At 41.5% G+C, this 17593-nt stretch overlaps 2 protein-coding genes across 5 annotated transcripts in view; both read left to right on the plus strand.

The window, feature by feature from the left end:
• PIR (pirin) overlaps window positions 1-1210 on the plus strand; it is a 90501-nt gene extending 89291 nt beyond the window's left edge. For 3 of the 4 annotated variants that reach the window (XM_057717733.1, XM_057717734.1, XM_057717732.1), the window contains exon 10: window positions 902-1210. In XM_057717733.1, coding sequence (XP_057573716.1) covers window positions 902-1014 — 113 coding nt within the window. In that variant the 3' untranslated portion in view covers window positions 1015-1210. The remainder of the gene's footprint in view (window positions 1-901) is intronic. The other variant, XR_009050237.1, reaches the window with a different exon arrangement.
• Window positions 1211-1614: 404 nt separating this feature from the next.
• Window positions 1615-17593, plus strand: part of VEGFD (vascular endothelial growth factor D) — a 38190-nt gene continuing 22211 nt past the window's right edge. Inside the window, exon 1 of the mRNA XM_057717731.1 lies at window positions 1615-2133. Coding sequence (XP_057573714.1) covers window positions 2044-2133 — 90 coding nt within the window. The 5' untranslated portion in view covers window positions 1615-2043. The remainder of the gene's footprint in view (window positions 2134-17593) is intronic.

Here is a 17593-nt window from a genome sequence, read left to right on the forward strand (position 1 = left end):
TTTTCGTAAATAAAGTTTTATTGGAACACAGCCATCCCTAGTCACTGTTATGTCTGTGGCTGCTTTCGTGCTTCAATAGAAGAGTTGAGTAGTTGAGACAGACACTGTTTGACCCACAAAATCTAAAATATATACTGTCTGGCCCTTTACAGGAAAAGTGTACTGACCCCTAGAGAATCCAAAATGTGATGCTTTCTTGACTTGAAATTTTTGTAATCTATTGCCAGTGAGGTGCTACTAATTTTCAAAAATGACTTAGACCCCTCATGTAGGGACACAGCCTCATATACTGTGGAGACACCAACACTGTGAGGAGATTTGCCAATTTTTTAATCAGATTGGTTCAGTTCTTGACATCAGCCAATGCCATGCACCTGACAACTACAATAAATCTTAAAAGTTCTCATCACAAGAAAAAAATTCTGTAACTATGGACGGTGACAGATGTTAACTAGACCTATTGTGGTGATCATTTCCCAATATATACAAACATCAAATCATTATGTTGTACACCTGAAACTAACATAATGTTGTATGTTGATTATACCTCAATTAAAAAAAAGAGGTTAAAGAGAACTAACAACTCCAAAAATAGTTGTAATAGAACCAAATCTAAGAATGTTTTGAATAGAGACCGCCATTGCTGATGACAGCTTGCAGTGGACTAGTGAGACTATTGCATTTGTTTACCTGAAGTTTGGTCTTTCTAATCATACACAGTCCCAGTCAAGAAACTTGTATTACAGTCCTCGGGGATCAGATGCTGTGAAAATAACCTTTCACTTTTCAGATATGCCTGAGTTTGTTTCAAATTAAGAACTACAGAAATATGTACCATTTTCACAGTAGAAGACAATATTCTCGTCACCCAGAACTTTCTGAATGTCTCTTTCTGCTCTAGGTCCATTCGTGATGAACACAGATGAAGAGATTTCTCAGGCCATTCTCGATTTCAGAAATGCAAAAAACGGCTTTGAAAGAGCCAAAACCTGGAAATCAAAGATTGGAAACTAGTGACAAGCACAAGGGCAGGTCTGGCTGCCTTCTAGAGTTTTGCCCTTTGTGGCATCCACCCGTTCAATGTGTCCAGTTTCCAAAACTGACTTCACCAGTGCTTCTAAAGAATTCCACACTCAAGTGATAACATATTTTTTCTAGCAATGTCTGAGATATTTCCTTGCCCAAGCAAATAAACCTTATTGTTGCTTCTTTAAAGATCAGTGTTCTTTATTTCAACCTAAATTACTAAGCTTCTATTAAAAAAATCATTTTGTGTATGTTTGCCTTTCCCCAGCCATGTGGATATTTTGTTGTCTTTGTGCCTGTGTGTTTTTTATGTTTTTTAAAGCACGTTTGATTACTTTCTGTGCGTCACTGATGTAGGTGCGTGAGCATCTAAGGTCCCTTTCTGAGCAATACAGTTGTGATGCTTATGTGCTGCGGTTTCATGTTACAGGTTATCTGCGTTAAAGTAACAGCAGTTCTGAGCGTTTGTCAGTTTTCAAAACTGCCCTGCTATTGGTAGGGACACCACAGGATTACGGCCAAGACCTCCCTGCTTTTTCTGCCAAAATCTGTGTCAGATTTAAGACACATGCTCCTGCAAGCTTCCATGAGGGTTGTGAAAAAAGTTTGAATCCACAATTGGGTTCCAGCCTTCCATAGCTGCAAACATTGGTGGCTGCACCACCTACTTACAAAACAGCTTGAACCTGGGATATAGGCTGGAAAGATTTTTTTTTTTAATTTGCTGGACATGAAATGGATTTAGAGTGCTTTCTCATTTCAAGTAGAAGACATGTCCACTTCCTGATTATTTTTGGAGCATGAGAACATTTGACATTTTTTTCATCTCTCTCCCCCCCATAAGATTGTGCAGAAACGTACCTTGACTAATTGATTTTGATCACAACTGATTATTTGTTTTTCCCTGTGAACTCTTGGGGTTTCGAACTTTCCTTCTGGAGAATGCTGTTCGAACCAGTTTGCTGTAGCTGCCCGATGTCAACTGCTTGGTAATCAGTGGATACTAGAATATTCAAAATGTACAGACAGTGGGCAGTGGTGAATATTGTCATGATGTCTTCTCTGCAGTTGGTGCAGGGCTCCAGTTATGAACATGGACCAGTGAAGGTAGGTGAGCTCAATTTTTCATGTGATGCAGATTTTTATGTTGGCTTATACAGAGGATGTTCTTTCTTTGCCCCTACTGTTTTTGAGACATTGTAAAACTGCAGAACACTCCTAGTAGTGGACAGGATATGTTCTGTACTTGTTAATGAGTATTCTGTTTCTTAGGCTTACTAAGAATCTTGCCATGAGTTTTTTAAAATGCTGCGGGTGGGGGGGCTTTTGGAGATGTAATAGGACATGAATAGAATGTTTTCAGATAGGAAAGTTTCCCCTCAGCTGTATGTGCACTTGGCACAGTGATTTTTTTTAATTGAAGTATAGTTGTTTTACAATGTTGTGTTAATTTCTGCAGTACCACAGTGAGAGTTTCTGATGAAGCATTGATTTGTTTTTATGACACAGATAATTTTGCGGGCTGTTTATTTTCAGGTCATCTGTGAGCAGCAAATGTTCCTTTAGTTAGTTTAGTTAGTTAATTTCTTCTGTAAATTGAAAACTGCCATATTTTTCTATAAACGTTTTCTGTCTGGTTTTCCAAATCACCCATCGCCACCACCTAGAAAAATCTTTTCTTGGAAGTCGTTTTGGTCCTTTGCTTTTTGAAATGTGTGTAAAACTTAACCATAATCGAATCTTTGATTCTATGAGCAAGCATCAGATAGAGCCCAATGAATTGAGAGTAATGCAAAAAAATTAACTGGGATGTTAATGAAAGCACTGTTTCACCCAGTTTTATGTATTTCACAGATTATATTGTTTTTCTCAGTTTTTGATTTTGAAAATGATTCAGATATAATTGTTTTGACTTCAGTGGTGCTAAATCATTATTAACCTAGGAATCTCTGGCCATGAACAGACAAAGTGGACTTGAGTTTTTGTAGCTGTTGTTAGGACATGCATTTTCAACAAGGGTGATACCGCCCCCAACAGGGGAGAATTCGTCCTTGGGGGTGAAAATGTTTTATCTTATGTGTAAAGCACAGATGTACATACAGTACAGAAAGAGATACACAGTATTTCTGCGAAGGTTGAACTCTGTGTTAGGGGTAGAGAGTCACCTTTGCCCAGCAAGCGACACCTTTCTAACGTTCCAAAATTCCAAATGGACACAAGAGAGATCACGGTCACTCAGCTCCACTTCATTGCCGTCAGCCCGGATGTGGGATCTCAGTGCCCGATTGCAGGTAAAAAGGAATCCCTTTTTGAGCCTAGTGGACAGGAGAAAAGAATCAGACTTGTTTGAGGCAAGTAAGGCTTTTCAGGCTGTTCAGCTGTTCTTAAGTCCACAAAACTCAGGAATCCTTTAGGTTTATTGGGTTTACGGAGGTTCCCCCCACCCCTCTCCCCACATGGAGTTTTCACGTGTTTCCATTTTACTTTGAAATGTCAATTGATGTGGTGGTACAAGAGGAGACTTTGAATTGTTGGAAAGAAGTCATATTCTTTAGTTGTTCAGCTCTTTTAAGAGTAAAGACACTAAGATTTCTTCGGTTGCCCTGGGCACAGTGAGGTTTTACATGTTTCAGGGAGCTCCCTGGTGGTCCAGTGGTTAGAACTCAGCGCTTTCACTGCTGAGGGCCTGGGTTCAATCCCTGGTTAGGGAACTAAGATCCCACAAGCCATGCAGCCAAAAAAAGAAAGTTTCAGATTTACTGCTAACACAGTTTTATTAATTTTATTAAACAGTTTATTTAACGGAGCACTGGAGGAAAGCAGTTGAATTTGCATGTGATAGAAAGCATGTCTTTACACATGGAAGATGCAGTGCTACATGCTTAGTGATACTATTAGGGATTTTTTTCATGTATATAAGAATTTCCTTTAAAAAAGGAAGTTCCATATACTGAGCTTAAATCCACCCAACCCACGGCTCAATTAAATCTTTCTGATGTGAAGGAAAGGTGTGCCTACAGTTAAACAGAAGTTTGGGCGTAGATGTGAGTGGGTGGTGATGAGGGCTAAGGAGGTATATCATGTTGGTTATTATACTTTTCCTTTTCGCTTATAACCTAAGAGAAAAATCCAAGAAGAAATGTGTTTCTTAATGTTCTTCTTGTTTAAATCAGAATTTACTATGAAAGCATATTCAAGGTGGTAATGGTTTGGACACTGGGATATGAATGTATCTGGTGCTTTTTGAGATAAAAATGTTTCATTTATTATAAGATGTGTCCAGGGTCCTCCTCGGTGGTACGTCCATGAGCATGTTCTTCTCTCCACCTTCCCCTCTTTTTTAATTTTTATTGGAGTATGGTTGATTTACAATGTTGTGTTAGTTTCCCGTGTACAGCAAAGTAAATCAGTTATGCATATACATATATCCACTCATTTTTTTTTAAGATTCTTTTCTCATGTAGGCCATTACGAGGTATTGAGTATTCTCTGTGCTATACGACAGGTTATTATTAGTTATCTATCACCTTCCCCTCTTCTAACCATCTCTTTTCCCAAAAGGATGGCAATGCCGATTCCATCCCTAGGTTGCCCTTCCCCCACAGTCCTCACTTTCTAGCCTTAAACACTCTCCTGTTTTTTCAGCTTAGACTAGCGTTGCCTCTAGTACAGTTATATAAGTCTGTGAACATTTTTTTCTGCAGTAACCATGCAAACGGCTACCAGTACCCCACACAGTCGTGTTCAATGCCATTTGAGTGTAAGGCATCCTGATTTCATTAGTCTTGCCATTTGCACTTAGGACAGCTGTTTGGGGTCAGTGGTGCCTGGAATTTGTGAACTGAGATAAATCTGTTGAAAAATCTCGCCTCAAATCTACTGTACATACTGTTTAGCTGCTAAGTTTTTCAATCTAAGCAGAATGTGTTTTCTTCTAGAATTAAGGTTAAGCCAATGCCTCTTTTTAGCTATTATAATCAGATTAACCAGCTAGATATGGGATTTATTTCTGTGTCTGTTTTCTCCAGCTTTTATATATGTTGGGATAGTCATATACAGTTGCACAGGACGTGCGCTGAATAACTCTAGGATGCTCCATTCACATGGTCTCACATCTGTATGTGACAGCCCTGAGTACAGTAGTGTAGACACTTTGGGCATTTGATAAATAAATAACTGTAACCTCACTGTCCTGTCGTTCATATCAACCTCCTGGCCAGCACTATTGCTGGTGTATTTGGTAAGCATTTCTTGTCACCAGGAATCTTGGCACCCCCTTAAGTCCCTGGGGAAGCCATCAGCCATAAATCTTTTCAAAATCACTGATGCAGAGATACCCATAGAAGTGACAAAGGATTAATTCCAGGTCCTGGTAGGTTTTCCCAACTCTTTTCTGAGGAAATTTGTTTCCTTCTTCCCCACACTACCTTTTACCCCCCTCTTTCATAACTTCACTGATGGAAGAATATTGCTGAGTGGCAGAGTCGTTCAAACTTTGCCTAAGACTAGAATAAGTCCAAGATCCACAGGCATGTGGGACTCCTCTAGGTTTCATGAGAAGCCATATGGCTCACAAGACTTCTTAATGTTTGTGTCACTTGCCTTCTCCTGTCTCTAAAGGGAATTGAATAACAAGCACTAAGATACACCTTCTGTATTTAACTCCAGGAAGCAGAGCTGCCCCCACTGCCCTCCCTATGGTTGTGCACAGCGAAGTCCACTGACTTTGCTGCTAGTCAGATGGCCCAACGAGCTCGTGTCCACTTTCCCATCAGGCACCGTCCTTGACACAAAATACATTTGAAATGTTTTCCATTAATTTCTTCTTCATTTATGACCTTATAGGTAAACGTGTTGCATTACATTCTTCTGTACACAGATCTCTTCTATCCTAGTTAGTGGTTGAAGCCTTTATATCACCTTAGCCTATTATTACTGGTCATTGAAGCCTGTATATCACTTTAGCCTTTTATTACTATTCAGCATATAGTAAAATCCCCTGTATCTTATAGCTTGAATATAGTACTTCCTTGTATGACTTATTTTTTAATTTAAAACTCCTGATTTGGGGAATTCTCTGGTGGTCCAGTGGTTAGGGCTCTGCGCTTTCACTGCCAATGGCCCATGTTCAATCCCTGGTCGAGGAACTAAGATCCCACAAGCTGCACGGCATGGCCAAAAAAACAAAACACATGATTTGGACTTGTGGATTAACCTTTAGTATAGACCCCTAAAAGCACCAGAAAAAAAATCACATTAAAGCTGCCTGCTGGGCGAGTTTCATTAAGGAACTGCTCTTGGGACAGGCTTATAAAGACAGTTTATGGAATGAAAATGTAATATTCGGACACACGGATGCTTCCGTGTAGAATGTAACGTAGGACGATCGGGAACTCCCAGGCACATTTATCATTACCACAGTGATCTAGAGATACTAGAGGAAGAGGGACACTAGTGACAATAAAATTGTTTCTGAGCACATTTCTAATCCCAGCTCTTTCCCACCGCTTGAGATGAGCAGAGAGGGCGGCAAACTATCTACAGTTGGGACTGTGGTTGAGATGAGGTGAGATGAGATATTTCTTTTTTTTTTTAATTTTTAATTTTATATTGGAGTATAGGTGATTAACAATGTTGTGTTAGTTTCAGGTGTACAGCAAAGTGATTCAGTTATACATATACATGTATCTATTTTTCAAATTCTTTTCCCATTTAGGTTGTTACATAATATTGAGCAGAGTTCCCTGTGCTATACAGGAGGTCCTTGTTGGTTATCTATTTTAAATATAGCAGTGTGTACATGTCAATCCCAGTCTCCCTGTTTCTTTATAGGGTGCTTTTATGGTGGAAAGTCCTGTTTTCTCTCTGTCTTACCACTAGTTCTTATAGTCTTTACCAAGATACTAGGATGTTACAAAGCAAAGACACTCTGAGGCCCCCCTGCATCATGAAAGTCTTGACTGTGAAGTCCTACTCCTAAAGTTTCTCCTTGCCCCTGCTTAGAACTTTCCAATATCTGCCAATTCATTTGTTTATTTATTGAGCACCTACTGTGTCGAATGCAGCAGGAAATAAGGCAGTGTTTCAACTCTCATGGAACTCATATTCCAAGTGTGGTGGGTAGAGGCAGGCAATACACAAATCTAGAACATGTCAGGGGTGAAAAGTGCCATGAAGAAAATCAAGGAGGGATGGCTGGGTGGGGGGACTTCTCAGATTCCGTTTCCTTTGTGTGGACCCCTGGATGAAGTGAGGGAGACAGAGGCAACTTTGTGCAGTGGCCGTGGTGAGGGCAGGGAGGTGTTGGGTATTAGCCGGGGGGCCAATGTGGCTGGAGTAGGGAGATTGGAGGCCAGAGCTGCAGTGTTTGAGGTTGGAGAAGTAGCCAGGGCAGATCATGTAGAGTGTCACTATGTTCCACTAAAACTTCATGGACACCGAAATTTGAATTGGGTATCATTTTCATGCATGATGAAATAGTCTTCTTTTCATTTGTCACGATCATTTAAAATTGTAGGAAGGAATTCTTAGCTCATGGGCCATATGAAAAGAGGCTGCAGGCTGAATTTGCCCCACAGGTCATAGTTGGACAACCCTGATCTGTATATTTACGCTATTTTGTCCTCTTCATAGGATGTATCAGTACCTGACTTTTTTTTTTTTTTTTGCTTATGTATATAGGTTTATTGCCTTGTCACCCTCCAGTAGAATGAACGCTTTTTGAGGAAAGGGACTTTTTGTTGTCTTACTTACTTCAGTTTCCCAATCCCCTAGAGCAAAAATGGAGTAGAATGGATACTGAAAAAGTATTTGTTATTGACTAATGGACCAGGTGTTTAGGATTTGAGATACCCAGGCAGTATATTCACCCTGTGCTGTTTTTCTGTGGGGATTAGAGAGGATTTGGGTGGAGGAATCAAAGAATCCTGCAGTATTTTTTCAGTCATAAGCTATCCTTGAAGGTGTTTACTTCTAGGAGCCATTTATAGAAAGAAGTCACCTTAGCCCATTTTTCCAGCTTGGTGGTCACAGAAAGAGTTGGCAAAGCAGCAGCTGGCCACACAGCAGATCTGGATAAAACTTGGACACCTGGATGATTTCCTTCATCTTTGAGATCCTTGAAAAGTACTGTGTTTTCATCCTACACCACATGGTTTGTGAAGATGTGGTAAATTATGGCAAAGTATCTGGGCAGATGCTCAATCAGTCAGGCTAGGCTAGGATCTGCTGTGATAACAAACACCCCGTATCTTGGTGGCTCGTAAACAACAGAGGTGTAGTTACTACTCGCACCACATGACCATCCTGGTTTATCCAGGGTCAGCTCCACATCAGGATGAAGCTGGCTGGGCCTCCCCATCTTGAATATCATTAACCACCATGACAGAGGGAAGGAAAGCCCTGGAGAGCCTCACCCTGGCAGTTAAATGCTCTGGCCTGAAAGTGACACACATCACTTCTGGTCATAGCCCCTTGACCCCCTGCCCCATCCAACCACCAGGGGCCAGGAAGTGCAAGCCTTCCATGTGCTTAGAAGGTAGAAAGCTGGAACTCTTTGGTGAATAGTGTTAATGACTATAATACACACAACTTTGGTCACTTCTAAATGTTTCTGAACATACCATTGAGATGGGAAGTGACTGTGGCTGGACACGGGTAGAATCACGGAAGGAAGGCACTCGGGTTTCTTTCTGCTGCTCAGGAGGCTCCCTTTTCCTGGGAAAAGGAAAGCTGTACATTGAGTTCAGTGAACATTTGTGGGATGTCCACCGTGTGCTAGGCACAGGAGTGGAAATGACATTGTTATAAGATAAAGATGTCTCAGTTATTTGCATATCTTACCAGCAGCCAAGAGCTCAACTTGGCCTGTGAGAAGGATCATTTTAATGCCTGAAACTTTAAGTAATAAAGAAAATTGTAATGAGTCTCTTTTTGTCATCCATTGTCATCCGGATAATTATACCACTCATATCTTTGAGAAAAGTATTGCTTTCCTGAAATCTAGGTTTGCCTAAAACTATTTCTGGAGAAAGAAAATGATATGTCAAATATTGCTATGGCAAAGATTTTGTTACCTTTCCATTCTGCAGGGAGTTAGGAAGAGTGTGATTTTGATTGAAGGAATACCCTGAGTTCATCCTATAAAAGAGACCCTCCAAAAAGAACAGTTCATAACTTGGTTCATAACGATACTGTCACATCAAGACTGGAGATCATTGCACATCTTAGACAAGGCAGAGGTTGTAGGTGAGGAAGAAGAGAGCAGTGTACTGACACAGGACCACTGCATCTTTAGGAGAAAGGTGAAAAGGAAAGCAGTGGCACAGCAAGGCTGCCTTGTAAAAAAAAAAAAAAAAAAAAAAAAGAGGATAAGGTTTGGCATAAAGGTCCTCTGTCCATCCAGTGCATTATGTTACACTTAGACTGAGATAAGGCTGTAGCAGTTAACTGTTGCCACAATAATGCAGTGTGACAATCCAGTCCAAATTTCAGTGGCTCAAAACATTGATAGCCTATTTTCCTTATGTTACTGTGGGTCAGCTGGGAGGCAGAGGCTCAAGGCTGAAGCCATAGGCTGAGTACAGGTGTGCCCTACATGACCCTCATCCACCTTGGATCAGTGGGCCAGCAGGAGCAGGTGCTTGTGGTGATGGTGGAAATGTAGGAGGGCTGTGCAGTCATAAATATATTTCAATCCTATGCTTGCATCACGTCTTCTAATATCCCATTGGTCAAAGCAGGCCACGTGGCCCAGCATCAATGGGGCTGAGAAATATACTCCTCTCTTGGGCAGGGGGAGGGCAGGTGGAGGCATGCAGGCAGTGAAGTTGTTTTTAACAATAACCCAATTACCATAAAGGCTTTGGATGGTTTCCTTAGACGTTAGGCCCTTGATCTTTGAGATCAATGATAAAGAGACTGTAACAGACTTTAGTAATATATTCTCTTGGGGTTATTCAGAGCATCCTTTTAGAGTTTTGCCACTCGAGCCCATCCCGCACTCATCTGCCCTCCACATTTCCTAAACATCAGTGCCTCCCACGGGAGCAGAGGCATTTGAGTGGAGCACGGATTTAAAACATATAAAGGGAGACATAGACCTCTCCCCACATGCTAAGCAATTTCGCAGGGGAGAAACCCACCCACGATATTCATCAAATTGGAGCATGTGGAGATCCCAGATATCTTAGCCCTCTAGTATCCCCTTAAAATATCCAGACAGCTGAGTACACACACACACACACACACACACACTCTTTCTCTGCATCTGTAGTTCCTTTCCTTAGTCTTGAGGTTAACTAAACACCCTGGGTTTCTCATATGTATACGTTTAAATATAAAAGTGCATGAGTAAAAGAGCCACCGATAGTATGAGGCCCCCTCAAATGGCCAGGTTTCTGGATTTCAGAGCAGCAGGACAGGCCCTCGGTTGGCTCCATGTAAATCGTTATCAGCAAACATGTGCTCCCCTCCCTGCTCTCAGCGGACGTGGCCTGTGCTAGTAGGTACCATCTGTTCTGGGGATGGCCGGACCCTAATGACAAAACACAAAGGTTTAAGAAGTGGGTGGTTTTCCCTCACTCATCTATAAAGACGTGTCTAAAGCCTGGGTAGATACTTTAAAATTGGCCTTTCATCTGAAAATACTGCCAAGAAATGTTAAAAAAAAATTAGAGGAAGAAGAAGAAAGTTTTTCCTTGATTTACCCTTGAAAAGTTTTTCTCTTTTTAATTTTTATTTACTCTGGTTGAGTTGCCCTGTCTTGCTTTTTTCAGACTCACCTCTCTGGTTGCTAAGGGAAATCAAGGGCCGTAAAACACCCCAAAACCCCAACACAGGACCAGATGCCCCACCCCTCAGAGAGGAAGGAAAGGAAACAAATATTATTGAATGCCTCTTCTATATGTGACCCTTTCCCGCGTGTGACCTTGGGTAATCTCCACATCAGCTCTAGAAGATATTATTAGCATTGCCTTCTGAAATGAGTAAAACCACGGCTTAACGAAATTAAACAATTGACCCACGGTCAAATAGCTAAAAGGGAGCAGTGCCTGGATTCAAACCCAGCTTACTTTATCTTTTTAAAGTTACTATATGGTAAAATTTTCATTTTTCCCATTTGATGTGCAGTTCTATGAATTTTTTTTTTTTTTTTTTTTTTTTATTTTGGCACACGGGCTTAGTTGCTCCGTGGCATGTGGGATCTTCCTGGAGCTGGGATCGAACCCGTGACCTCTGCATTGTCAGGCGGATTCTAAACCACTGCGCCACCTAGGAAGCCCAGTTCTATGAATTTTAACACAGAGATTTCTATGACCACCACCATAATCTGGATACAGGGAAAATTCCTTTACGCTGCCCTTTTATAGTCACACCCTCCTCCCAGCCAATGGCAACCTTTGCTGTGTTCTCCATCACTATTGTTCTGGTTTTGTGAGAATGTTATTGATGGAATCATACAGTCAGTAACCTTTTGAGACTGTTTTCTTTCACTCCCAATGCCTTTGAGATCCACCCAAGTTGCTGTGGATACCAGCCATTCATTTCTTTATAGAGCTGAGTCGTATTCCATGGGAAGGATGTGGCACGGTTTGCCTGAGCACTATTCACATATTGAATGACATGACGGTTGTTTCCAGGTTGTTAGCTGTTACGAAGAAAGCTAGTATAAACAGTCATGTCGAGGTTTTTGGGTGAACGTAAGTTCTCGCTCATTAAGGGTAAATGCCCAGGAGTGGGACTACTGGGTCATATGGTGAGTGTCTGTTGAACTTTATAAGAAACTGCCAACAGAAAGAGAGACCCAGATGTAGAGGACAAACATATGGACACCAAGGGGGGAAAGTGGTGGGGGTTGGGGGGTGGGGTGAATTGGGAGATTGGAACTGACATATATTCACTAATATGTATGAAATAGACAACTAGAAAGAACCTGCTGTGTAGCACAGGGAACTCTACTTCACTTTGCTGTACAGTAGAAACTAACACAACATTGTAAAACAACTATACCCCAATAAAAATATTTTTAAATAAAAAAAAATTTTGATTAAAAAAAAGAAGAAACTGCCAACGCATTGCCCAGAATGCTCTACCACTCAAAGCCAGTTTTGAACAGTTCTCATCCATGGCCTCCCTGCTCCAATCAGCTGTCTGTCCAGACCACAGAGTGCTTTCTGGTATCAGGCACAGCTTCCTTTCGGGGGATGTAATTTCCACTTGAGAGCTACAGGAGGCAAAAGCACAAAACTTCAGTTTGGCCTTACGCATCTAACATGGCCTGGGCGGGTTCCTTGACAGGTGGGAGAGTGGGAAAAGGGAAGAGTGGGCGGGGGAACAGTATCTGCGGACAGCTGGGAACGTGACAGTGCAGCTTGGACCCCAAACCAGGGAAAAGTTAGTTGTTTTGTTTGGCTAAGCCTTAAACATCAAGCTAAAGATGAAATGCAAAATGCATTTCCAGTGAAAGAGAAGTTGCTGAGAGGTGGAGGGGGCATGGAATTGTTTGTCTTTCAACCTCATCCACCTCCCTAAACCCACTGCAAAGGGGAATAAATTGCTGACCTGTGGTTCCCTGAACTCCAGGGCCCAGTAATCAAAGGACTGGTTGCCCAGGCAACACTTGTAAATCCCTAAGCAAATCTAGGCAGAGTTGTGTGAAATGTGTTCCCGCCACAGTGCAGTCCGAAGCTTCTGGATCTTCCAAATATACAAATTCTCTTCAACCCACCCCCTTATCACTAAACTTCCTGAAGACATGTTGCCAACACAGTTTGACAAAATAGCATCATCAGTTTTGAAAGGCTTGGAAACATAGACCCACAGTTCTCAAGAGGTCCGGTGGGAAATTTTGCAAAGCTGGTCTCCTTTTTTGTATCTAAAACAGTAGAATTCTTAGGAGCATAGGACTAGCAAGACTCAAGAACAGCTTTTTGCAACTCTTTGAGAAAGTGGGCAAGGTCCCCACTCTGAAATTCCTCTTGGAAGTTCTGACAGCTCAGAGCCAGGATAGAATCCAGACGTGTACTCCCAAGCCACACCCCTTCCCCGGGCATCGTGTTTATGTTCTAATTTCTATTTTCCTTCAACTATTTTCTAGACCGCCATGTGGAAGGATTAGAATTTTACTATTTGCAGTTAAATTCCAGTAAGTTAAAGCAGTACCTATTATATTTAATTCCGTTTTGGAGAAATGGGTTGTTTTGGCTCCTGGGGAATTGGAGCAGCATTTTTTTTCCTGTTATCTAGGGTGGCCTCACATACGGCAGCTGATCCCCTCGTGCTGTTTAGCCTGGAACACAGCTTTGTTGGTCTTCAATCTTGAAAAAGTCATACAGATTGGAAAGTGGGCCACAAAAAAATCAATCCAGGCACTTGCGTTAAGAAAAGGCTTAGATGCTGAGACGAAGCGAGAGAGTAGCACAGACATATATATACTACCAACTGTAAAATAGTCAGTGGGAAGTTGTTGTATAACAAAGGGAGTCCAACTCGAGGATGGAAGATGCCTTAGAGGACTGGGGCAGGGAGGGTGGTGGGGACTCGAGGGGGGGGAGTCAAGGAAGGGAGGGAATACGGGGATATGTGTATAAAAACAGATGATTGAGCCTGATGTACCCCCCAAAAAAAAATAAAATTAAATTAAATTAAAAAAAAAAAAAAGGCTTAGAAAATCCAGTTCAGCAAGATTCCCCTCCAAGTGTTTTGAATCCAAGGTATAACTCAAAGGGTTTTAAAGAATAAGACTGTTTCTCAGCATACATTTACCATTTATTCCCCACTCAATGGACTTACACAGAGCTCAGGCACTCACCCAGGCCTTTGAACTTAAACCAGCACGCACCATCCCCAAGATGAGTGTGTCTCATTCAAATCTCTTGGGAAGATTCCTTAAAGAAACTTTATTTTGAAATAATCTTATATTTACGGAAAAGTTGCAAAGATAGCCTAGAGAACAGCCTGTGTATCTCTCACCCAGCTTCTCCTAAGACTAGCAACCACTTGGGAAGTTTTTCAGAATCCTCATGGCAAAGCTGTAGCCCAGACCCAGAAAATGAGAATCTCTGAGGATGGGATCCAAGCATCAGTGTTTCCATGAGGCGTCTTCCCAGGCAAGTTCAAGGTGAAGCCAAGGTTGAAAACCTCTGCTACAAAGCCTTACTTCTCAAAGTGTGGCCAGCCAACCACAGTATCACCATCACCTGGGCGTTTGTTAGAAATGCACCATCCTAGGTCTCACCCCAAACCTACTGCATCAGAATCTGCATCCCGACAAGATTGCCAGGTGACTGGTATGCATGGGAAGTTCTGAGAAGCATTGCTCTATACAAAAGATTAAACAGACCATACAAACCTGGGCCCGATCACTATTTGTCAAATGCGTGTATGTATTATATTTATTACTCATAAATTCCTTCCTCAGATATGCATTCAGTACTTATTATATAAAAAGATGAACCTGACCATGTATTGTACCCTCAAGGAGATCACAGTCTACTAAGGAAAATGCAATGTGCTCATTAAAAATATAGTCTAAGGGACTTCATAGAAAGCTTGATGGAAAAAGTAGCATTTGATTTGGACCTGGAAGGAGGACATTCAGAGGAAGATCCTTGAAAACCAGGTGATGCAGTTCGAATAAGTAATCTCAGGGTTAAGTTTTCTATAGTGTTTGATAAATCTATTTATTCATACATTTAATAAATATTTAGCTCTTTTTTTTTAAAGATTTATTTGATTATTTGTTTTATTTTTGGTTGTGTTGGGTCTTCGTTGCTGAGCATGGGCTTTCTCTAGTTGTGGCGAGCGGGGGCTTCTCTTGTTGCAGAGCATGGGCTCTAGGCATGCAGGCTTCAGTAGCTGCAGCACATGGGCTCAGTAGTTGTGGCCCGAGGGCTCTAGAGCACAGGCTCAGTAATTGCAATGCACAGGCTTAGTTGCTTCGCAGCATGTGGGATCTTCCTGGCCCAGGGATCGAACCTGTGTCCCCTGCATTGATTGGCAGGTGGATTCTTAACCACTGCACCACAAGGGATAGCTCTCATTTTTTAAATGTAAGTATAGTTGATTTATAATGTTGTGTTAGTTTCAGGTGTACAGCAAAGTGATCCACAATATGTATGTGTGTGTGTGTATACTTTTCAAAAATTATTTATTTTTAAATATTATTTATTTATTTGGCTGCACCAGGTCTTAGTTGCAGCATGCAGGATCTTTTAGTTGTGGCATGCGAACTCTTAGTTGCAGCATGCAGGATCTAGTTCCCTGACCAGGGATTGAGCCCGGGCCCCCTGCATTGGGAGTGGGGAGCCTTAGCCACTGGACCACCAGGGAAGTCCTTATATATATATATTCTTTTTAAAATTCTTTTCCCTTATAAGTTATTACAAAATATTGAGTAGAGTTCCCTGTGCTATACAGTAGGTCCTTATTGGTTATCTATTTTATATATAGTAGCGTGTGTATGTTAATCCCAGCCTCCTAATTCATAGCTCTTACTATTGCTATGTGAATAAAACATATCATTACTGCTTCAGTGGCTCTTACGACCCAGTGGGGAAGACAAGCATGAAGTAAGTAACGACACGAATAATTCATTAGTGTCGGTGGTAAGCGCTGGGGAGGAGGATGGGGAGCTAGAATACATGTGACTGAGGGACCAGACCTAGGCAAGGGTGGGAGTTGTGGAGGAGGTTTCCCTATGCAGGTAACACCTGGCTGAGGAAGGTTTAGCTAGACAGAATAGAGGGCATTCCCAGCAGAGGGAACAGCATGGACTAAGGCCAAAGCAAGAAGAAATGAACAAAAGAGCAAAGGCGTCCAGTGATAGCCCATTGTTCATATTTTCCATTGCCTTGCGAACTGGATACAGGTAGCCTGGCTTTGGAGCTTCCAATCCTTCCTCTTTTTTTTTGTTTTAAACAAAACTTGAACGTTATTATACAAGTTACATACTGTGAAATTTACCCATTCACCTGTTTGAAGTAGTTCAGTGGTGTTTAGTAAACTTACTGAGTGGTGCAGCCATCTTCCTTTTACAATTAACCCTCATTCCCACTCCCAGCCCCAGGCAGCCAATAAGCGAATTTCTGTCTCTTGGGTAATCCTTAGGAGTGGAGTGAGTTTGAACTCTTTTCCAAAGTGACAGCACCATTTTACAACCCCATCAGCAATGGATGAGGGTCCCCATCACCCGGGGTCCCCAACAAGACTTGGTGTTCTCTTCTTGACTGTGGCCATCCTAGTGGATGTGAAGTGGTACCTCACTGCACCAACCTCTCTTCCTAATCTTATTTGCCAGCCCTCACACTCTCAAACCTGCTCTGTGCCCACACCAAATGAACCTCCTGCTGTTCTTTTCAGTGGGGCTCCTTCATATCCCCAAATTATGCCTTTGCTCACTCTTTGAGTGTGTTCTTGACTAGATATTTTTTGGAGGGAGCGAGCATGGAAAATGAGAGCTCAAATTATTAGGAGTATAGAAGGCCTGTGATTTCCCCACAGTGTGGACGCTTGCAAATGCCTCCTCCAGACCCAGCTACCATACCTTTCCAAATATCTTGCCTGCCATCTTGGTCACACTTGGTGTAGATGACTGTCTGGGCCTGAGCAATGGAGATGCTCGTGCTTCTTCCAGGAGAACGCCATGTGAACTTAGAAATAACAAAAGGAAAAGTGGCGACCCTTCATATTGTACCGCAGGAAGCAGTATGCATTGAAATAATGGTAAAATGGTAAAATCTTGTTACAAAGACGTTACGCCTCACAATTTAGAAACTGGCTTGTGATAGCCAAGACATCAGAGAATAATTTGTTATTTAGGAGGGCAATTGTGAATAGTCTTGGATTAGTTATCACAGACCCATAAAAAGATGCTGCTGTAACAAAAAGCAGAGATCTGGTAACCCTGCTTCACTTCCTTCCTCTTGATGAATGCTTTCTAGTTTTAGTTTTGATTAGCCCTTCCATTAGAAAACAGGAAGAAATTATGAGCAACTGACTTGGCAATCGTTTGGTAGTTAAAGCCATTGAAATCCATGGCTTAAATATGTTTTGGGGGCTATATTTAAGCTTTTTAATTTTAATGTTTGTCTTGCTCAAGCAGATAAGATAAAATTAATTATACAAAAACCAGCCAGTGCAGAAAGCCTCTTGGAAACAATCAGCCATTCTTGACCCTTGGTAAATGTCCGCCCACTGCCCCCACCCCCCACAATGAATTAGTTGTCAAGTTTCCGCTTATTCTGAACTTTTAGTACCTCCACTTGTAAGAGCAAAATAACTGTCTGCAATTTCTCAGTTATTTCAAACGAGGTTTTAAATTATGAGGCTGAAAGTATGCTTAAATAACTTGTACTTGAGTAAACATTTCATTTTTTATGATGAGGGAAGTCGTATGAGCTATTTAATGGCTTTAATTCAATCCAGAGGTTTGATTATTTCCTCCTGAGCTCTCATGGTTGGATAGTTGAAAAATATTTCTCAGATTGAATTGAAACCTGAAAGGGCTGTGAAGCTTTATCATTCTGTATTTATGGATGGTACTGAATGAAATTTGCCTCAATAAATA

This window comes from Hippopotamus amphibius, chromosome X (assembly GCF_030028045.1).
Source record: "Hippopotamus amphibius kiboko isolate mHipAmp2 chromosome X, mHipAmp2.hap2, whole genome shotgun sequence".
NCBI classification, from domain to species: Eukaryota; Metazoa; Chordata; class Mammalia; order Artiodactyla; family Hippopotamidae; genus Hippopotamus; species Hippopotamus amphibius.